This window comes from Vespa mandarinia, chromosome 12, assembly GCF_050613455.1.
Source record: "Vespa mandarinia isolate Hongniang chromosome 12, ASM5061345v1, whole genome shotgun sequence".
Taxonomy (NCBI): Eukaryota; Metazoa; Arthropoda; class Insecta; order Hymenoptera; family Vespidae; genus Vespa; species Vespa mandarinia.
In genome coordinates, this window is record NC_140821.1 from 5197501 (window position 1) to 5209810 (window position 12310).

General features: G+C 31.9%; 1 protein-coding gene across 4 annotated transcripts in view; it reads left to right on the forward strand.

Moving 5' to 3' along the window:
- The window catches only part of form3 (FH2 domain-containing protein formin 3), a 26220-nt gene extending 13977 nt beyond the window's left edge, over positions 1-12243 (forward strand). For 2 of the 4 annotated variants that reach the window (XM_035884391.2, XM_035884388.2), the window contains exons 6-26: positions 1884-2025; positions 2583-2762; positions 3225-3605; positions 4123-4314; positions 4410-4471; positions 4559-4747; positions 4866-5037; positions 5124-5231; positions 5350-5420; positions 5507-5633; positions 5788-6040; positions 6741-6856; positions 6967-7105; positions 7261-7395; positions 8274-8421; positions 8557-8684; positions 8780-8914; positions 9006-9160; positions 9319-9685; positions 9928-11408; positions 11476-12243. In XM_035884391.2, the coding sequence (XP_035740284.1) occupies positions 1884-2025; positions 2583-2762; positions 3225-3605; positions 4123-4314; positions 4410-4471; positions 4559-4747; positions 4866-5037; positions 5124-5231; positions 5350-5420; positions 5507-5633; positions 5788-6040; positions 6741-6856; positions 6967-7105; positions 7261-7395; positions 8274-8421; positions 8557-8684; positions 8780-8914; positions 9006-9160; positions 9319-9685; positions 9928-11408; positions 11476-11736 (4942 nt within the window). In that variant the 3' untranslated portion in view covers positions 11737-12243. The remainder of the gene's footprint in view (positions 1-1883; positions 2026-2582; positions 2763-3224; positions 3606-4122; positions 4315-4409; positions 4472-4558; positions 4748-4865; positions 5038-5123; positions 5232-5349; positions 5421-5506; positions 5634-5787; positions 6041-6740; positions 6857-6966; positions 7106-7260; positions 7396-8273; positions 8422-8556; positions 8685-8779; positions 8915-9005; positions 9161-9318; positions 9686-9927; positions 11409-11475) is intronic. The other 2 variants (XM_035884389.2, XM_035884390.2) reach the window with 2 other exon arrangements.
- The last annotated feature ends 67 nt before the right edge of the window (positions 12244-12310 follow it).

Sequence of the window (12310 nt, forward strand, 5' to 3'; positions counted from 1 at the left end):
TATGTTTCATGATTGGACTCGATTGAAATTTGGCGCCGAGGTACGTTTGAATGATTAAAAAAAAAAGAAGAAAAAAAAGAAAAAAAAAAAGAAGAAAAAAAAGAAAAAAAAAGAGGAAGAAGAAAACAATCGATGAATTCGATCGTTCTCCATATTTAAATATTCTCGCTCTCACGAATTAGTTGAACCAATTGACGATATATGTATAATAATTTGTTTGAATATTTAAACGAGTTTCTTATTTGAAATGAAAATCCATTGATTTTTCTTGTTTTTAATTATCATACTTTACAATTGACAATTCGCTATTTGTCGTATTTAAAAACATTAATTTAATTCTATTAATGTGATAACAAATGTGTCTGACGACACGATATATAATGATTGTTATTGCTATACAATCCAATATATTTTTCTTATACCAGTTCGATTCAAATTTCGCGCTAAATATTTGACGTCCAATACGAAAACGCCGATCGATAAACTCTTCGACTCTCTCACATTCAAATATTCCATAGCTCATTGCGGATTAGCTTTCATCTGACGTCACATTTATTTAAACATTCGAACAAGTTTCCCGTCATACCAAACCCTGTTTTTTGAATTTACTTTATTATGTCATTTTGTCGTAACCGTTGAAACAACGTGAGCATAAAACGACTAAAATGATTATTACAATAATTAGCGATATAAGAATTGTCCGTTTTAAGTATTAATTATTATAACAATAATTTTTATTTTCTTCTTTTTTTTCAATGATAGTGATTACAATCACAATAATTAAATGATAATAATTTTATATAATTATTTAAATTATAATGCACATTATTACGATTAAAATGATCAATATAATTAATTAAATGATTAATATCTATTTATAGTTTATTGGATAGATACATTGATTGAAATTTATCGCCAATGACGTTCTTCGAAGTTCGAATATTTCCGTTCTATTGTGTTTATCTTTCATTTAACGAGACGACTAGTTTAAAATTTAAAACAAGTTCCTAATCTATTTCTAATCTTACTTTACTTCTTTTTTTTTTCTTCTTCTTCTTCTTCTTTTCACCTCGTAAAAGACGTATCGTGAAATTGTAGTTATTGTTAAGAACCATCATAGCGTGAATTACGAACTTTCCTGCGTTTTCACTTTTCCCCACGTTACGCGCGAAAACTCTCATCGCAATTCGATTCAATTCTTTTCTATTCGTTTCGTTTCGTTTCGATAAAAACTTTTTCTCAAGGCCCCTTGTATTCAAAGAGATTTAAAAGAGTATATGTATATATAGTTACTCGATGTTAGATAGATGGTGTATCGTGACGGGGTAAGAGACGTGGTAAAGTTTAAACGTCATGACAAACACGTAACCGACACTCCCACTACGTAAAGGAAGAAACGAATAACGGGCCGAATGCTTTTCGAACGGAAGCGCCATTGTTTCGACTCGCGCGTCTCTCATTAGACACCTTACACACGGCGAATAATATTGTATAGTAAAGAAAATCAATTGAGATTTCTTTCCTTCGTTTTGTTCTTTTATATTTCTTTCTTTTTTTCTTTCTTTCTTTTTTTTTTTTTTTTTTATTCTCATTCTTTTATTACCTTCATTCTCGAAAGACAAAAAGGGAAGGCAGGGAAGGATCTACGAATCTTTTTTTTTTTCTTGAGCGTGGGAGAGGACGAACAAAAAGATAAAAGAAAAAAGGAAAAAAGGAAAAAGAAAAGTGACAGTGATTTCTCTTCGTCGTAGGAAATTTCGAATTTCTAAAGAAAGCCACACGAGTTCCAAAGCACACGTCCCTTTAGTCGGAAATAGCGCGAGCGACGAAATGTAAAGGCTTAAAATGTTCACGGATCAGGAAGATGACGATTGTTCTTATAGGAAAAGCCACGCTCCGGATCTCAGAGTGCAATTGGATGTTTTCGACGATCAACGCGAGAGCGACGAAGTACTATCGAACAACGGACCACCGGAAATCGATTTGTCCTCCCACGTTGATGTATTTTATGCTATTCTTGGACAGGTTAGTGATATTTATTATCAATTATTTTCGTTTCGTTTGTAAATTTATATACTTGGATGGTATCTTTCGAATTTAACGAATTTTTTCTCTCTTTTCCTTTTCCTTAAAGTAATAAGAATTGAATATTTTCTTTTAGCGATATGGGAAGATATGAAAAGTAAAAAAAAGAAAAAAAGAAAAGACATTGCATTTTATTACATTATTAAAATATTTAATTTATTATTATTATATATTTAATAATTTATATATAACAAATATTTGTATATGTATTAATAATAATATATTAATGTACCCGATAAATTTCAATAAAAATATAATAAAATCAATGTTAAAAATATCGCGGTATATAACGAATTGTAATGTGAAAAAATTCTTGAATAATAAACTGAATGAATCAATTAAATATCAATTAAAATGATTGATATTATTAATAATTAAATTAAATCATATTTTATTAGTTAATTAAAACGATTAATTAAATATAAATAAATAGAAAGAATATTTATTAATAATAAAGTACAAAGAAAAGTTTTAATAAAACACAGAACACTTTTCAGATCGCAGACACCCCACAGGAAATACCATTCTTAAGCATCCTCCAGCATCTGTTGCGACTGGATCCGAAAGATGCTGCGAGTGATCTAGCGTGGGACACAGCAGAGACATTGGTCCATCGTGCAACGTTATTGGAAAGTCGAGAGGACGCTACAAAATTACTGAGATCGCCTAGTCTTCAAGTCAGTATAAATTGTTAAAATCTTTATTAGGACGCGTTTCACGAGACGTTCGTTTTTTTCTTTTCTTTTTCTTTTTTTCTTTTTTTTTTTTTTTTTTTTCTTTTACTTTCAATTTTTCGATTTCTATCCATGCCGCATATCTGTTCTTTTCGAACTTTCGCCGATTGCACAATTGGACTTTGTCGTCGCTAAAATAACGCGTGATTTTGTTACGTCAGAAAAGATGGGCCAGAAATTTCGCGACGATGTCCATCGAGAATTGTCAATACCGTTTCGTAAGTTCATAATTGCAATTTTATGATTCAGGCTCACGAGCGACCGATTAAAACGATTTGATTAAAGTCGGAACGACAGAATAATTATCGAACAAATTAAATTTAAATTGACGTAGCGATTGACGAGACGTTTTATTAATTATGCAAGATGTAGAATATCTTTAAACATACTAATACTATTCTACAGACGAATAATCTATGCTGTCATTGCCGAGGAAACGATCAGACGTGCGGTACGTCTCGAAAAGCTTCACTTCCGGTGAGCAATACGACTGCACCAACATTGACATCAGCAACGAATACGTCAGTAACAACTCCGCCTAATCCACCCCCTAGCAGTGGTCTTGTATTGCCACCACCTCCTCCCCCACCACTCTTTATTATTCCGACTAACTCGAATGCTCCAATGGAACCACCTTTGCCACCGCCGTTGCACGTGCCACAGGTTACTCGTGCTCCTACTCCTGAAGTACCCAACAATCATGCGAGATTACTTCCTCAACAGGAGACACCAACTCCTAAGACTAAAATGAAAACCATCAATTGGAACAAGATTCCTAATCATAAGGTAAATATATTTTTTTTCATATCTCTGAATATCTCGTTAAAAAGTAGATTATATTTTTTTTAATTTTTTTTTTTATTTCTATTTTTTTATTTATTTTTTTTTTCCTAAAATTCTCTCACCCAGAAGAAAGAAGGTATTCGAATATCAGTGTTTATCACCATTGAGAAATATTTTATTAATATTGAAATTCTTATCATTAGGAAATATTTCGATTGGTAAATAATTAATTCAAAGGAATTTTTAATATTTTATAAAACAACAACAATGATAACAAATAACAATAGTATAACAGTAATATTATAATATTGAATTGCATCAATAATAAGACTGGAATTTTCAATAAAAAATATTAAGGTTCTTTGTTTGAATATTAAATATTAAAAATTCCGATGTTATTTTCCAGATTATTGACTAATTCAATATTTGAATATTGAAATTTCTCACCGTAGAAATAAATTTGAATATTTGAAATTCTCGCTAGATCAAATATAACGTATAATTATTTATTGATCGACAGGTGATTGGCAAGCGAAATATATGGTCGTTAGTTGCTAACGAACATCAAAATCTTCCAAATGCTGATTTAGATTGGGCTGAAATGGAAGGTTTATTCTGTCAACAAGTACCACCGATGATGCCACCGGTAACTTGTTCTTCGACATACGGAACAGGCATGGACGCTGAGAAACGTCGACGAGAACCAACCGAGGTAAAATAATTTCTAGAGGACCAATCGATTAATATCTCCGATCTTGTTTATTTATTTATTGTTTATTTTTTTTCTTTTTTTTTTTTTCTTTTTAGATTGCCCTGCTCGATGGAAAAAGAAGTCTGAACGTCAATATATTTCTTAAACAATTTCGAAGGTAAATAATAATTTCAGTGGATAAAATCTTATTAATAACACAATCGTACTTACATATATCTCTATACGTTGTTTCTTTTTCTTTAAGTTCGAACGAAGATATAATTCAACTGATAAAAGATGGCGGACATGATGACATCGGCGCGGAAAAGTTACGTGGTCTGTTAAAGATACTACCGGAGGTTGATGAATTGGAAATGTTGAAAAATTTCGATGGTGACAAATCGAAGCTTGGAAACGCTGAAAAATTTTTTCTTCAACTTATTCAAGTACCTAAGTAAGATCTCGAAATAAAATCATTATAAGATTATATATCTACGTGTTATTCACGGAAATTAATTAATTTCTTTTATATATTATTAGATGCAAATATATGTTATTTTTATTTTGATTAGTTACAAGCTACGAATCGAGTGTATGCTTTTGAAGGAAGAATTTGCTGCTAATATGAGTTATCTCGAACCGAGTATAAATTCAATGATTCTTGCTGGTGAGGATCTTATGACTAACAAACCGCTTCATGAAGTTCTTTATATGGTCTTAGTCGCTGGAAACTTTCTAAATTCGGTAAATTTTAATAATTTCTTATTAATCATTGTAATTTTATATCGTAATTTTATTTACGAAGATTGATGATGTTTATTTATATACAGGGTGGCTATGCAGGAAATGCAGCTGGAGTTAAATTGTCTTCTTTACAGAAATTAACCGAAATTCGTGCGAACAAACCGGGAATGAATTTAATACATTACGTAGCTTTGGTAAGATAATAAAAAACAAAAAATATTAATGATCATTAATAATTTCGTTTACTTATCTTTTTTCACTGTTTCTTTCTTTTCTTTCTTTCCCTTTTTTTTTCTTTTTTTTTCAAATCAGCAAGCTGAGAGAAAACGAAAGGATTTGCTGAATTTTGCTAAGGACATGAGTGCTTTGGAAGGAGCGACAAAGTAAATATTGTTAAACGATAAAAAAAATATATTATAAGAATGTCTTATTACTAACTCATATTCTTTTTTCTTTTTTTAATTTTAAGAACGACGATCGAACAATTAAACAACGAGTTTAATACATTAGACACCAAAATAAAGAAAATCAAGAATCAAATTCAATTACCATCGACCGAAATAGATATTCAAGAACAGATGGCACAATTTCTACAGGTAAATTTACATTAATATATATATATATATATATATATATATATATATATATATATATATATGTTATGTATATATATACATTATATAAATATTATGGTATTCATTAATCCAAAAAATAATTAGATATGTTAATCTCGAGTCATCAAATTTGCAGATGGCTGAACAAGAAATGGCACAATTAAAAAGAGACATAGAAGAGTTGGAAAACGTTCGACGAACATTGGCAGAATTTTTCTGCGAGGACATTAATGCCTTTAAAATAGAGGAATGTTTTAGGGTATTCCATCAGTTTTGTCAAAAATTTAATCAGGCTGTCGCGGAAAACGAAAGGCGAAGGATTCAAGAGGAACAGGTATTAGCGAGGCGAAAGCAACGTGAAGAACAATTAATGGCTAGGAAAAGATTACGTAAGTTATTTATCAAAAATTCGATTGTATTATTTATAATTGGATTGATTAAAAGAGATAACTATTGTTGGAATTTACATTACTTTCAGTGTTCATATAAATAACACTGTAGTCAATACTTTTTATTAAAAAGTTTGATATTACTTATCGGCTAACACAAAAAAAAGAATTATACTATTATCATAGTATAATATTATTCTGTTATATAAAATGTGAAAAAAAAATTTTCAAAGTATAGAATTTTTATACTACTACTTTTAATAGAAAATATTGAGAAAGACAATTAAATAGAAAATTCTGATATTATCAATCGTATATTATTTCTATAATATAATTTATATTATATTATATATTATTCTTATACTATATTATATCAATATCGGAATTTTCAATTATTTTTTGTTATTATTATGATATAATACACTGTAGTGTCATAATAAATCAATAAAAAAATATTATAAATTTAGTAGAAAATTTTGACAATAGTTATCGGCCAATTCCTGATACTATACTATTACTATCGTAATACTATAAATAACATATATTAATAAGTAATACCAGAAAATTTATTAAAAAAAAAAAATATAAAAAAATAAAATAATATTGAAATATTGAAAACAGTAAGTTCTGAAATATTATTTAACGTTATACAATCGGCAATATTAGATACTTGTACTTTTTCATTTTAAAACATTTTCAGTGAGTAATCAAACAGAAACACCTAACTCTGAATCTGAATGTAATCTGATGGATTATGGTCTTCTTGATCTCCATACTGGCTTACCTCAAAGAAGTTACAGTCGTAGCGAAGCAAAGGTAGATTGTTATTGTTATCAAAATTAATATTAATGAACATGAAAATATTAGATAGAACTTTTTTTTCTTTGTTCTTTTGTACTTTATTTTTTGTTTGACATTTATTTCAGATCAAAAGATTACAAAACGGTGTTGTTACCTCGGACGACGATGTTTCTATTACCGGTTCACCAAATATACGACGAAGATTAGGCTCGTGTTCTGGAGGTCCTGAACAACAGTCCACCAAAGAAGATACTTATTCGCCAGGTTTATTAATTATTGTTTATAAAAATGATTAGTGTTTTTTTCTTTTTTTTTTCCTTCTTTTTTTCTTTTCTTTTTTTTCTATCCTTTTTTCTTTTTTCTTTCTCTTTCTTTTCTTTTCTTTTCTTTACATTAAAGTTGGAATTTTAATGTTTCAGACATAACACCTAACGGTACCCTTCGTCGAAGAAGGAGTCGAATACCGTGCGAAGACGATGATGGTAATTTAATGGATTTTCTCCGAACTTCGGGTCAGGAGAACACACGAGAAAGAAAATCATGGGGCAGCTTAGGTATGACACGTAAATGTAAAATTATTATTTCATTTAATCATCGTACATACGTATCTATGTCTTCTCATTTTTTTCTTTTTTTTTTTCAATTTAAAAATTTTCAATTTTATTTTCTTTCATTATAAAAAATTTTTTTTTTATTTATCTTATCGACTGTAATTTGCATGTAAATTTACTTGTTATTTGAATTTTTGTGTCATTCTATGAATTTTATCAATAACGTTAATCCACATAATTATTATAATGATAATCTATAATTCTAATTTTACACTAATTCCTTCCGCATGATTTCGATTTAACACGAATCAGAAGAAATATTTTCTTTTTCTTTTTACACGATCTGTTTTTATTTAATGTTCTGACGTTCCGATCGAAATTGTAAGGAAAAGAAATTTTTTTTCGCATTATTCATCCTCACATTGTTTTGGATTCTAATTAAAACCGCTCTTACGCAAACTTATGCGTTTATTATTAGAAAATAACAACGAATAAAATCTTTATTTTGTTTAAACTCATATTATTTTGCTTACTTTTTGTGTTTACGAATTAGTAAAATAATGTTCTTTTCCAATGATAATTTACCTTATATAATAAATTTTTATATAACATGTTCAATCTATATGAAATGAAAAGTACAAGAACGTATAAACGATCAGATTTTAATGTGGCTATTGATATGATCTATTGATATAATTTTTTTTTAGATTCAAAAAGATTCTTATGTTTTTCACAGATACATAGATATTCTTTTACACGAATTTTTTTTTTTTTAACACATTATATCATGTAAATATAAAAGTGTATGTATTCGAATATTGTCGTTATTATCAATTTTATTAATGAAACAAGACGCTTTATCAATCGAAATTTTTAAATAGATCGATCGTGGGCGCGAAGAGCTCGCGGTCAAGCACGAAGAGGCGATTTATTAAACGCCGATTTTTCGGCTGATCGAGAAAGACCAAGTTCGCCATCACCTTTAGCCGAGAGCAAGCCATTTTTGCAAGAAGAGGAAGCAAAGCCAGGGTAGGATGATCGTTTTTTTGCTTCATAAATTTTTCTTTTTATTTTTTTTCTCTTTCTCTCTCTCTAACGAATTTCCTTCAAAGGATTATTGCGCGATATGAAAGATAAAAATAATGATATATTTATATAATACAGGAAAGCATGGAGGCAAAAAATCGAGGCTTGGCTGTCAGAAAACGAGAAGGAAGATCGTGCGGGAGAAGAACTTCAAAGAAAGGCCAGACAATTGCGTCAAGCAAACCGTAGGTCCTTCGAAGACTCAGGTAAGTTAATGTTAAAAATAAAATTTGATTCAATTCAATCTCGGTAAACATTGTAATCGATCGATCTTATCTATATATATATGCAATATATACAGAAAGTGAAGGCAAGAACTCCATCAGAAATACCCTGGTTGAAGACGATTCTATGCACGAAGGTTATTCCGAAGTTTATGACTGGCGGCCATCCGTTGAGAAAACGGATGTAATGCGTACGATGGAAGCCATCGAAGGTAAATCATTTTTTTTTTTTGTTATCATTATAATCATTCCGATTGGAATACAAGTTCCACGAGATATTCCAGTATTTCCACTTCTTTTCAGAAGCCCAACCGAACCCATCGCAGAAAGATAAATCACCTTGGCGAAAGTCGAGTTTGAACGTACCAAATAGCATGGAAGAGACTGACCCACGTTACTCTCGTAGGCTAAGATCCAGACTCAGTACTGAAAATATCCTTGCTCCTAGTCCATTACAAGTATGTAAGAAAAATTATATGTTACACTGTTACCTTATTTTATCCTTTATAAAGATTACCTTGAAATATATTCTATGTGTTATGTAATAATATTTTGTGATTATATATGTATATATATAAGTTCGAAACTAAACTATTTATGATAACGCATTATATAGGCGATCAGAGAAGAGGACAGAAAGAAGAACAAGATCAGCGAGACGGTGAATGCGAACACTCAGGACGAACTAACCATTTATCTTCGACAACCTTATACAGGCTCGCAAACTCCAACAAGAAGATTCTCGAAACTCGTTAAGAAAAATTCTGATGATGAGAACGGCAACATCAGTGACAAGATTGAAATTGATTCGGATAATATTGAGACACCACCGGCAACCAGACGACTTATCAGTCCACCGAAGGAGGTTAAACCGGTCGAGAAAGAACCATGTAAACGAGAAAGATGTAGTAGTTCTCTTCAAAGTCGAGAATCGAAGACTGTTTCGTTGAAACCTGTTAGTGTTAATGCTGATCTTGGTACCGGTAGGTTAACTCGTTTCGATAATCTCTCTTTTGACACTGATTTATTTATTCTTTGCATCATTAACTAACCGTAATTTGATATAACTTATCGTCTCTGTGAACTGTTTTTAATATTCATTATCTTTATCCTATGACTGTACTGAATATAAATTCAGTTTTTGCAAAATAACGATCACTTTCTAATGCGATTTGATGGTGGATAGTATGAATTATTTAACACAAATATATTATTTTTCTTTAAGGAAATTTCGATAGATACTCGGCCACGAGAAGAACAAGAAGATATAAAAAAATGTCCGATCCTACGGAAAAAGATACGAAAAAAGAAGATCCAGTAAGTCAGCAGATCTTCGAAGAGAAATCAACGGAACGACCAAGTACATTGTCGTTGACTGAAGATGGACAGGAAGAAGATGCTATGCTCCGAGTCTGGCAGGAGAAATTGAAACATTCAGAAACAACAACGACCGAGAAGATTGATGCTGCATTGGCTGAGATCGCTCGATCAGGGGAAGATCTTCAACATTTATCACGTTCGAACGTTCAGAGAAACTCTCGACTTCCTGTTAGCCAACCACCTCCTGTGGTAGCTGTTACCAATACAGTTTTGAGTCCAGTGATGCAAGAATCAAGACCAAGGGAACCAGTGACGATCTTAGCCGAAAGAGCCGTAAGTAGTCGTGAACGTCACAGAAGTATGATAGATCCAAGTCAGGTAAAGGAAGCTATTCGAGTAACTAGCAGTCCACCTAGTCAGATCAATCAAAGTCCTATAAGGAATCTAAATTGTGAACAAACCGTATCAGATCGTAAGATCGTAGAAGATCACATAATCACGATCGATCAAACGGATATGAACGAGCTCTCTTCAAACGTGGATACCGATCGTAAAACTGTATCCAATGAGGTGATCCAAACGATGGAAGATCCTCCTAAACAAAGCTCCATGTTTAGAAATAGGTTTATTCCTGACATAAATGTCACGAATGCATCACCGTTATCTTTGGGGACGACTGTAAAGGGTAGAGATCAGGAACTGAATGACGAAGGATTCGAAGAGACCCAAAGTCTAGTTTCGGAATCTTTGAGTCAGGAAACGTCATCAGGGAATTATGAAACTGACGCTCACGACTCTACACGATATTCCCCAGCTGAATTACGTTATACCGGGACGATCGTAACTCAATGTCGACCTAACGACGAAGAAGAAGAAGAAGTGGATGTACGACATATTATTAAGGAACCAGCCAAAAATGTTTTTGCAAAGACCGTCCCAGTTAGAGGGACGAACAACGAAAAAAGTTTCCTACCAAAACGTACGGCTAATATGAAACGTGAAAATAATAGGAAAGTCGAATCATTGAAAAGAAATCCTACTGTAATGGCGTCGAATATTAGAAATGAGGTCGAACGTTCTGGTTCTCGTAGCAGTCTTCGTAGCTCTAGAAGTTCATTGAACAGTGCTACCTCTGTTAATACTGTAAGAAATTTGGCGCCCTCTCATGCTCATCTTCGTAGCTACACGTCTGCAATTCGTGCGTTGACTAATGACCTCAGGAAAAGTAGTCCTTCAAATACACCCCTACCGCCAACCGTAAAAAAAGAGAACGATAAGAGACGTACCAATCCACGAATAGCCGTAACTAGGATTCCTGCCAGTAGGAGCAGTAGCAGTGGTAGCAGCGTTGGTCCTGTAGCAAGGAATGTTAGAAAGACGAATAATGTAAGTAAAAAAAATCTAATTAGTTATCTTATGTAAGTATTATATATGAGATAATTATGATTTATAGGCGATAATTGATACGATCTCAAAGCAGGTGAACAAACCTCGAACGATCGCTTCTCGTAGCAGTAGCAGTGGAAGTAGCATCGGACAACAATCAACGATATCCTGTCAACCTGGTGGTGAAAAGGTTGCACCCACCAAGAGCCGATTATTACAACCTCGTGCCGGCACGAAGAATCATAGTTTTATGAGACCTACGGCTTCCAGTGCGAGTAAAGGTTCTATACCGAATCTTCCGAAAAGTATCAAAAGCTTGATCAAATGAATGTTATTTTTTAATAAGAATTAATCTTTACGTTAAGTTTTTTCTAAAGGACCAGAAATTCGTGAACATTATTATATATCACGATACGTAATGATTCGAGTTATCGTCGTACGATAAAAAAAAATATTAAAAGAAAAAGAGAGAGAGAGAGAGAGAGAGAGAGAGAGAGAGAGATACGATTTCTTATCTTAGCGAACTAATGTTATTATTATAACGACGAAGGAGGATCATCGAAATGTTTTTGTATACGAGAAAATAATCAAATATATTTACAGTTTAACTCGTTGTAAAATCATTATTACCAAGGAAACTGTTAAGGAACATTTCGAGTATTTCTATCGAAAGCTCCGTGGGCGCTTATATTCGCATAAGATTAGGAGCTTTCCTTTCAGTCACCCAGATATATAATCTAGAATTTATAATAAACTGTAACATATGTTTCGACTAACGTACTGTGCGATACAATATCATTTGTATTGTTAACATAAATAAACGATTTGTAAAAGATGCTCGTTATTAGATTGTAACATGACGGATACATTATCGAGAAAAAGAGAGAGAGAGAGAGAAAGAG